The following is a 9629-nucleotide window of genomic DNA, read 5'->3' as shown; positions in this document are numbered from 1 at the left end:
AAAAAGTAGTGCTCTTAGCTTTAGAGTGCTGTGGGTGATGAGTAAATATTTGTGTTGGAATAGATATATCGACAGACGAGATCGAGTGAGAGAATTAAAAGATGAACGAACATGATGGGATTTCAATTAGTGTAATGGTTGACCAAACCAAAGCTTCCTTTTTCTGTCTGTCTGTACAAACAACAACAATGATTCCTATTGATGGCACGCAACAATTCAATCTCCCCCAGCTTTAATTATGCAAGATAAGGTTGAAAACCACACCAAAAAAAAAAAAAAAACCCACCACTTTCTAATTAAGGTGTAGAATGGGCGCACCCTAGGCCCGTTGAGCCCATGCGCAGCCCAAGTCCAAAGTGCGTTTGTCATAGGCCAACCCAAACGTATAGTCCTCCAGTTTATTGTTCGGCTCGACCCAAAGTCCAAAACCATTGCCCGTACAATTTTTTTAAAGGAGAGAACAAAACCTCATAGCCCGAATTCTTAGGGCCTTGAGCTAGGCCTAGTTTGTAAGCCAGCCCAGATCGAGCAGCAGCAGCCCGATGGGCCATATTAGCCCAAGACAGAGAGATAAAATGGGTCGGGCCTTACTGGGCTTGTTTTACACCCGTTACCTTCTTCTATTTCCATTATTAAAATGTTATAGTACTCCAATAACTCCTCAAGTAGTACACGGGTCAATTGAATTTTGTGATTAATGCAAACCATATTATTATAACTCAAAAATCTCAGAGACACGGACAGTCAGACACACAACATAAGAAGAAGAAAATTAAACATCGTCAAGTATCATACGCGGCTTTGACACCTGACCATCTCATCAATTTATCGTTAGACCCGAATTCTTCATTTGATTGGGATGTGTAATTTGTCTTCCTGTGTGTAATAGGAATTTGTAACAGTTATATTATTCAGTCATTGATAAAATTCTAACTGATTTCTAAAAAAAGAAGAAGAAGAAGAAAAGAACAACTCATACATAGATAATGGAAAGTTCTTTCTTAGAATAGTAGTAGTACGTAGTAGTGAAGAAGCAAACGAGGAAGTTTTTCTCTTTTTAATAATAGAATATTTGGATCAATTTATGTGTACCTCGTCTAATTTTGGGACCCAAGAATCAACGACCGAACAAACCTTCTAGTGTCCACGAGGCTTGGAATATTTAGCCTCCGTAAGATTCGAACATACAATATCATAGAGGATAATCACTTAAGTAAGTTTGGCCAATGGCTCCATCATATTCATGTTTCTTTTTTTGGGTAAATATATATTCATGTTTCTTCCCAAAATCAGAAATGGAAATCAAAGAACTAGGCATACACAGCCAGGACACCTCCCCCTTCTTCTATATGTGTTTGCTGCTAATACGAGTCAATTGCAAACACCTCCCTGAGGAATTTTGTAAAAACATATTTCCCCTTCACATTCCAAGAATTAGATTCTTCCCCCTTAAAAGTTTTATTCTTTGTAATAATACAGATTCTCTTCCAACTAATCCGCCATAAATGCCACTTCCAAATAGATTCTGATGATGTCCCCTTTTCAAAGTACCAAATTTAAACCCTACGATGGAAAACTAAGCTGTACGGTTCATATTTGTCCATCCTAATAGTTTTTGAAATTAATTTGACACGTAACACCTTGAAAATGTAGAATTTACTAGCACTTTACACTCCATTAAAAAAAATAAAACACTAATTTGCATTATTAAAACCACCATATGCCTTTTTTCCACATTTTTCTAGGGCAACCCTCACAAATAACCATGTACTCTTGTTAGAGTCTTATATGCACATCCCGGATAATCTTGTCAGCACCTATTTATTGTCTTGTGTTTCTATTATTATTGGCTTCCATTGTTCAATTATTATTATGGACTTGGTTGAAGTCCATCTGATCGTCTGGGTGTTTGTTGTCTTTTATCCATGACTAACACTTTATCTCTTTTGATACTGCTTATTAAATATACAGTAAATCGTAAGTGCCGCTTTTTGCATTAGGCTCAACATCTGAGTCGGGATGGAAGACATCGACTGCCTTGTGTTTTTTTCGTTTACAATAGTAAGATGATTAGTTTAGTTTTATCCAAGATTTTCGTAATGAACTCTTTTATGTAAGTGTCATTAGGCTATTACTAATATAATCTTCTCAATTTTTTACCCAAAAAAAAAAAACTACTCCCTACGATATAAATAGACACAATGCCCAACCATCATTAGCTTGAATATAAACACCAGCAACTACCTAATTATGAGCACTCAAACCCTGAGTATTTTAATCAAGTCTAACAATTTTATCACACGCGGTTAAATATTGGGAAATTTTTATAAATGATTCTTCTAATTTGCATGAATTTTCATTTTCGTCCCTCTAGTATCAATTGTGTTACTTTTAGTCCTATAATTTGCATTCTGTCTCAATTTCGTCCCTCTCGCTTACGGCGTTAATGAAACAAACGGAATTGGAGGACAAAATTGTCATTTCTCCTCACAGAGGGACTAAATTGAGATTTCATGTATACTAGAGGGACTATTTCTATAAAAAAAATTTACTTTGTTTTTGTAAATAAATTTAAAATACATCATATATAATATATTTCTCATCTTATTTTATATTGAATAATAAAAAATATGTTGAAATTTTGTAAAGTTTTTATTATATACTATGGGGGCTCCGTTCCGGATGGTTCGAACTTTCTCAATGTTGGTTTGAAGTTAGCTCCTTACTCCTTGCTCAGTCCTGCAAAACGAAGCACGACTAAGAGACCACGCCGGAGGTTCTCCGGGATGGCTCTCCGGTGCAAGAGTCAGTTTGCTTGCAAGGAAGAGTTAGGGATTGAGAGCTAGGGTTTTGTTTTTGCGTACCTCTTCCAAGTAGGCATAATGGGATATTTATAGGGAACCCTTAGCTTGATCTCCAAGATTGCACCAACGCTCAACACGCGTCGGCTGATGTCACTGTTGCATCACGTGTAGGGTTTGATAACCGTTTTCATGATGAGCTGGCACCTTCACGTGCCACCATCATTGCCTTCATAACCATTTGGACGACATCACGACCATCATTATTGCCATGATTACTGTTCTGATACGGATGAGCAGGATCGTCGGCCAAGCTTCGCTGGGCTCCGAACGTGTTGCTTAACCTTCGGCAGCTATCCAAACGAACGTATCCTCCACCCCGAGCAGGTGCAGGGAATGGAGCATTAAGGGAAGTGGTAATTAGCGGGACCCTCGGCTACAGGGACCCTCGGCTACGGTTGCTGATCTGAACGTCCAAAGAAAGATGTCTTGGAGTTGAAAGAAATACTGGGTCGCATTCGGCAGATGCTCGAGCCATTTGCTTGGCCTGCTACATATACATCACAAAAAAATGAGAAAATTCGAAAAACAACCCTTATGTTAATTGTCTTGGTCTTGTATTTTTTTTTTCAATTGAATTTTCACTATCGTTATTTTTTTTTGTCACATGATTAAAAAGAAAAAGTTGTTCAGTAGTATTTAGAAATCTTGTAATTGTGTTTAATTAAGTAATGAAACACTATTAAATATTAAGAGATCAAATACATTAAAATATGGGTATAAGTGTATTTATTTTGGGACTTACTCATAAGATCACTCATATAACAAATAAACACGGATTTTAAATATTTTTTTTATTGGGTGAAAAAATAAGAAGATTATAAGAACATGATACAAAGACATTAGCTAAGGGGTTGATTTGTGCATTTTCTAATATTTTTGTAATGTGTAATGAAATATAAATTTTTCAATATAGTTTGATTACCCAATAAAAAATAATTCAATTGTCAAATACATTACTTATGGTCTTTTTTATTTTATTTGCAAAAAACGAAAGTAAAATGTAAAATTTTAAAAATAATCCCTCTGGTTTGCATAAAATTTCAATTTGGTCACTCTGTGAGAGAAAATGACAATTTTGCCCTTCAATTCCGTTTGTTTCATGGACAGCGTCAGGGAGAAGGACGAAATTGAGATGGAATGAAAATTATAGGGTTAAAATTGATACAATTAATAGTAGAGGGACGAAAATGAAAACTCGTGCAAACTAGAAGGACCATTTTTAAAAATTTCCCTTTAAGTATTTTAATTACTAGAGTGTTGTATTTGGAAGATAAGAAAAGATGAATACTAGCAGTGATTTTCTAAGTGAAGTTTGCTAATGATGTCCAATTGAGGGAGGTTTGTTGGATTTAGTTACATATATTACATGAAGAAATTATAATGTGCAATTCAAATTAGGAGCATAGCAAATATGGATTGAATTGAGTTCTATTTTATAGAATCGGTTCATACGGGATTTTCCTTCAACTTTAACTAAAATCCCCTCTAGTAGATGGTAAAAATGGTCCTTAGAGATTAATCGAGATACATGAGAGATGATCCGGATGTTAAGTTATCAAAAGAACATTTGGCGACGGCGTTGTTAAAGTAGGACCATGTGACTTTGAATTGAAAAAGTACCAATTAATTGGACTAATTTGTGACAAGGATCAAATTGTAGGGTTTTCTATGCAGTCGTCTCCAAATATACCCAATTTCTACGCGATCAGAAATCCAGCCAAAATCGAGCCAGGTACCTCTCTCTCTCTCTCTCTCTCTCTCTCGTCGTATGCATCTTTGTTTGCTGGTTTTATGCTTAATTTAGCTGCTTAAACATGATATTTTTGTTGGTCTAGTAAGTAATCACTCCTTGAAAGAGTATTTGGATGTCCGATCCACTCACCTGGAGAGTGAATCAATTTAACCCAGATTCAGTAGAGCCATTCTTTTAGTGGGGCCTTCTTCTTAGCATTTCTTTTAGCTGCTGCTGTCTAGGCTTCTACCCAGGGCCGGCCCTCGTAGATCCTCAATAACAAACACCCATAAGGAGCCTTGCGATCACTTAATTTCACGTGTATGCATATAGTCCTTAAAAATTGGTTACAAAAGTCTGGTTTACATGGATTAGGAAATGATGAAATGCATTGGAACATAAGAATGCTTCAGATCAACATTTACCAAAGTTGACCTCATTTGGGCTGTAGCACAAAGGAATCAGCTTTTCTTTGTGAGGCCAAAGCATAAGTAGTGTTACTTCCCAATTAGTTTCATAAATCATATTACTGCAAGAATCTTGGAATTAAATGCATTGAAAACAATCATGGTGCCTGTCTTTTTCTAGCGTAGATTGTCGTACTTGCCAACATGGCTAATGAGGTTTGCACCTCCGGAAGGGGGTTGGGGGTTCAGAATTGAGCAAGTATGTTATCAAAAAGTTGGCCAATCTAAGATTCAGGAAAGTGCTTTTTTTGCCCAATTATGTTTCTCAAAATATAGAATACATATCTCGGAAGAAGACCTCATTGGCCCGGCCCTGAGATTTCTGGGGCCCAATTTGAGCTTAAAAATTGGGGCCCTATATATTTTTTTTCACGAATTGGGAAAACGAAGTTTACTTCAAAATAAAATTATCCTACAGACTACAAGACATGAAACATATTTTTTGTTGCACAGTTTGAGCTAAGTAATTTTGTAAACTTTATTAAAGTAGTTGAGATATCATAAAAATAGCATCTCCATTATGGGGAACACACACACACGCACATATATATCTCATTAATTGGCAAAGTCACAAGACTCACAACTATAACATGAAATTTTATTATCGGCTTAGGTTTGGCAGAACATGATTGAAAGAAGAAAAACTTCAAAAGTTTGTTAAATAGTAAAAACTTAAAAGATAAGGAGGAAAGAGAAAAGGCCTAGGACTTGAGTGAAAAGTGCATCCAAGTTAGACATTGTTTTCATCACTTTCTAATTCTCGTTTGATTGGATCCAGTTTTTGAAAAAGAAGATATAAATTATAATATATGACTGAAGGAAAAAACGGAGTAATTGGTTAGTGTATATGGAGATTCAGTGGTTTGAGTGGTTTGGGAATAACCCTTTGGTTTTGGATCCAACTGTACGAGCAGCAGTGAGCAGTTGCAAGTTGAAAAAAAGGAAACTGACGAGACTCGAACTCCTGACCGTGTGGTTGGAGGCCCCGCTGTAAACCACTGGAACACAAAAATACATATGTTTATATTACCTTTATATAATATTTATTAGTTCCACGTATTTTGGGGCCCTATTATTGGGCCAAAACTGGAGGCCCTAGGCGGTGGCCTGGTGAGCCTATGACTCGGGCTGGGCCCGAGACCTCATATTGTCAGTGAGGATAGAATTTGGAAATGTTGTGACAAAGATTTTAAGAGGTTGACCTATGAAGTTGTATTAGGACATGAAGGTTGCCATCAACATTGCTCATCATCCAGTTCAGCAAGGAAAAACAAGCATATTGAATTTGACAGATTTCGTCATGGAATAGTTGAACAAAGGTTGCTAGAAAGCATATTTTCCCTGCCTCTCCGTGCTTGTGTACCTCGCTCGACCACCTTAGCAGCCCCGCTTGTTTCTTCCAAGAGTTTGGTGCCACTGGTTGTGGTGGTTCTACCTTTAGGTTATCAAGCAAAATAAAGGGACCCATTTGTCCCTTTGTCCTCATTTGGACACGTGACCTGGTGAGTTGACCTCCATGGCTCTTGCTTTCAAGAAATAGGAGATATGCAGTATGCATGCACCAACATTGATCATCTCCTACATTTTTGTCCTGGAAACCTTATTTCTCCATAGCTCAATTACTAGTAACTCTCTCTTTCTCTCCTGCTCAAAGGCCAGCGTTGCTTCCAATCAGCTTAGCTTTGGAGACCTATTGCCATCCCTGAGGTTGTCATACCTCCTAGAAGATTCCTTCTTCACCTGTACATTCGGCAACACCACCAACAAAGATGCTACACAAATGTAGGAAAAAAGGAAACCACCGACAATTACGTGTGATATCCTGTCTAACATTTTTTTTTCTCCCCGCTATTTACTCAATGGGAAGAGATCGGGAATAGTACTATGGGCTTTTGTTGTTTCTTCACCATGATATTTAGTTTGGGGTATTTGTCAAATGTCCCTAGCATATGCACGTTCTGTTTGCTATGCCTTTTTTGCAGCTCCTTGCCACTCTTAGTCCGTGTTGTTTACAGTACTTTTAATCTCTTCTCTAAATCGTTGAGCTATAACTTACATTTTGTTGAAAATAAATTGTTATAGACTCAGGATTTCTCCTGTTGTCTATTCCCTTTTGTCTACGAATGAGAAACGTGAGGTGGTGTACTAAACATCTTAGTTTCCTCTGGGACTCGGAGGCAGGTATTTGAAAGCTTGCTACTAGCCCCATGGGAGTATTTTTTAAAATTTCACATCAGTTGTTATTGAAGTTGATTAATTAGTTAACCACACACTTGCTAAACATGTTGTATTGTTCCAGACCCTTCTCTTTGTCCCGTCTGGGCCGTCTGGCTATCAAAATGGTCTGCTAGAGGTTAAAGCCGCATAAGTAATGTTAATATGTACTTGATTGCCTTCCAAAAATCAGGGCATCTCAGCAGAACTTTGACATTCCTTTAATAATTTGTTTCTTCAACACTCACGTTTTAAGGACTTTATCTTTGTATTTGGGGGTTCCTAGTAATTCTTTTTCTTGCTTTCAGATTCAATTGACATAGTCTTCCGTTGTTCACAAACAGCACATCTAAGGATGCCTTTCTAGAGTGACTGTGTACCTGTTGATGGTACGATCCTGAACTTCTTATTCTGTAACTTGAAAACTTAATTCTACGGAATTGTGATTGCTTTTTCGAAGAAGTGGTGCATCTCAGGAATACAATAGTTATTCTTTCTTTCTTCTGTGGAGTTCCACGTGTTATACTGTGGTATTATTTTGTACTTTGGGGGTTTCAAGACTTGTCTTGCTTTCAGATTTACTGGAAGTGGTTTTCAATCTTGCTGGAACAGCCATATCAGACAATGGATTTCTAGTGTTGCTCTTTCACTGCTGATGGTACGTCCCCGCACATTTATGGTTAAACTGAAAACCAAATTCTGGCTTTCATGACATTATGCTTTAGCAACCAACTGACTAATTAATTTTTCTGAATAGAGAAGTAGGTTGCGAAATCTGAAGTTGTCTTGCTAAATCTATAGGAACTTGAGCCTAGAACATTAATTGCTAGCTTATGAGAAAGGCTTTGTCTAAACTTCAAAATGATGAACTTAACTGATATCTGCTTTCACTGAAAGGAACACAATTTGACGATAAAGACATACATGGCCATCATGGCCGAGAGGGATGCTGCTATTCGAGAAAAGCACATGGCGCTAGATGAGAGGAGAAGAGCCTTTGCCGAGCGAGACATGGCAATGCTGCAGAGAGACGCGGCAGTAGCCGAACGAAACAGTGCCATAGAGGAAAGAGACAAGGCCCTTGCTGCCCTTCAATTCCAAGAGACTTCCATGAACGAAAATGACATATCCCCTGATTCGCCTGGCAATGGACTAATGCATGGGTCCAAGCATCACCTTTACCACCACCAGCAAATGCATCCCATACCTCATATGGTTGAAACTGAATATAATAATCAGAGGGAAATCCCACCAAACAATCCCTACCATAGTACAGGTGTTTCTAGTGAGACCACAAAGCCTAGGAAGGTGAAGCAATCAAAGGAGACCACCACCAAAGGAACTTCAACGAAGACTCCCTCCAAGTCTCAAAGAAAAGGTAAAAGACAGGTTGAAGATTCAAGCCCAGAAGTAAACTGTTGGAAACTTGAGCCAGATTTTGCTAGTGAGGATGATGGTGGTGAGGAACTAGATGACGAGCTTGAGGCGTGGAAAGAGAGTTTGGGGTTGAACCAGATCAACTTTGATGAGAACACAATGCCTGCGCCAGTTTGCTCGTGCACTGGGTTACCCCAGCCTTGCTACAAGTGGGGGAATGGCGGGTGGCAGTCGGCTTGCTGCACGACCACCATGTCGGTGTATCCTTTGCCTCAGATTTCAAACAAACGCCATGCAAGAGTTGGGGGAAGAAAGATGAGTGGGAGTGTTTTTACCAAACTGCTTAATCGACTTGCAGCTGAGGGTCAAGATCTGTCCATTCCGCTTGATCTCAAGGATCACTGGTCAAAGCATGGATCTAATCGGTATAGTGCCCTAAAATAGCTTTGCCGGCCGGTAGGATGGATGCCGTGAAAAGTGGGACTGAGTTTCGCTGGGAGAAGAGGTATCTGAATTCTCTGGGTACAATTATGAATGACCAGCAGGAAAACATTACAGGCTTATATAGCTTTACACTGATTTATAAGCCATGCATTGTGCTTTTGTTAAATTTTTTTCCTTTAATAGTCATTCCCGTTTAAGACTTTGTTGCAAATCTCTCTCTCTCTCTCTCTCTCTCTCTCTCTCTCTCTCTGGGTGGGTGGTCGTGCGCTCGCGTGTCTGTGTCTTGCTCGAAGGAATGTTACGGTTTTTTCATTAGGAAGGAGATAGAGCACAGTGACTCAGTTTTTGGAGGGCAGAAGTACGGCATGCCATTTTACGTTCATTGCTTATTTATAAGTCCTACTAGAAACGAGCTTTCTAGACTTCAACAACCTCATCGTCAAAAACTTTACTAGTAGTTGGTGGCTGATAATTTCTGCCTTTTGGCCATGGCGCTGAGGCTGAATTTTATTGTTCTGACTATCGGCCATG

At 38.5% G+C, this 9629-nt stretch overlaps 1 protein-coding gene across 2 annotated transcripts; it reads left to right on the top strand.

The window, feature by feature from the left end:
- Positions 1–4523: 4523 nt before the first annotated feature.
- LOC131304792 (protein BASIC PENTACYSTEINE6-like) lies at positions 4524–9309 on the top strand. 2 transcript variants are annotated; one of them, XM_058332179.1, is made up of 4 exons: positions 4524–4596; positions 7586–7666; positions 7854–7935; positions 8175–9309. In XM_058332179.1, exons 3-4 carry the CDS (start codon positions 7933–7935, stop codon positions 9096–9098), a joined length of 927 nt encoding a protein of 308 aa, XP_058188162.1. In that variant the 5' UTR covers positions 4524–4596; positions 7586–7666; positions 7854–7932; the 3' UTR covers positions 9099–9309. The 2 variants fall into 2 exon arrangements, with proteins under 2 accessions (XP_058188162.1, XP_058188163.1); XM_058332180.1 differs by lacking the exon at positions 7586–7666 and having other exon boundaries at positions 4536–4596.
- The last annotated feature ends 320 nt before the right edge of the window (positions 9310–9629 follow it).

The sequence above is a fragment of the Rhododendron vialii genome, chromosome 10a (assembly GCF_030253575.1).
Source record: "Rhododendron vialii isolate Sample 1 chromosome 10a, ASM3025357v1".
Taxonomy (NCBI): Eukaryota; Viridiplantae; Streptophyta; class Magnoliopsida; order Ericales; family Ericaceae; genus Rhododendron; species Rhododendron vialii.
Note: the sequence above shows the minus strand (reverse complement) of the source record. Positions and strands in the feature narration are given on the sequence as shown.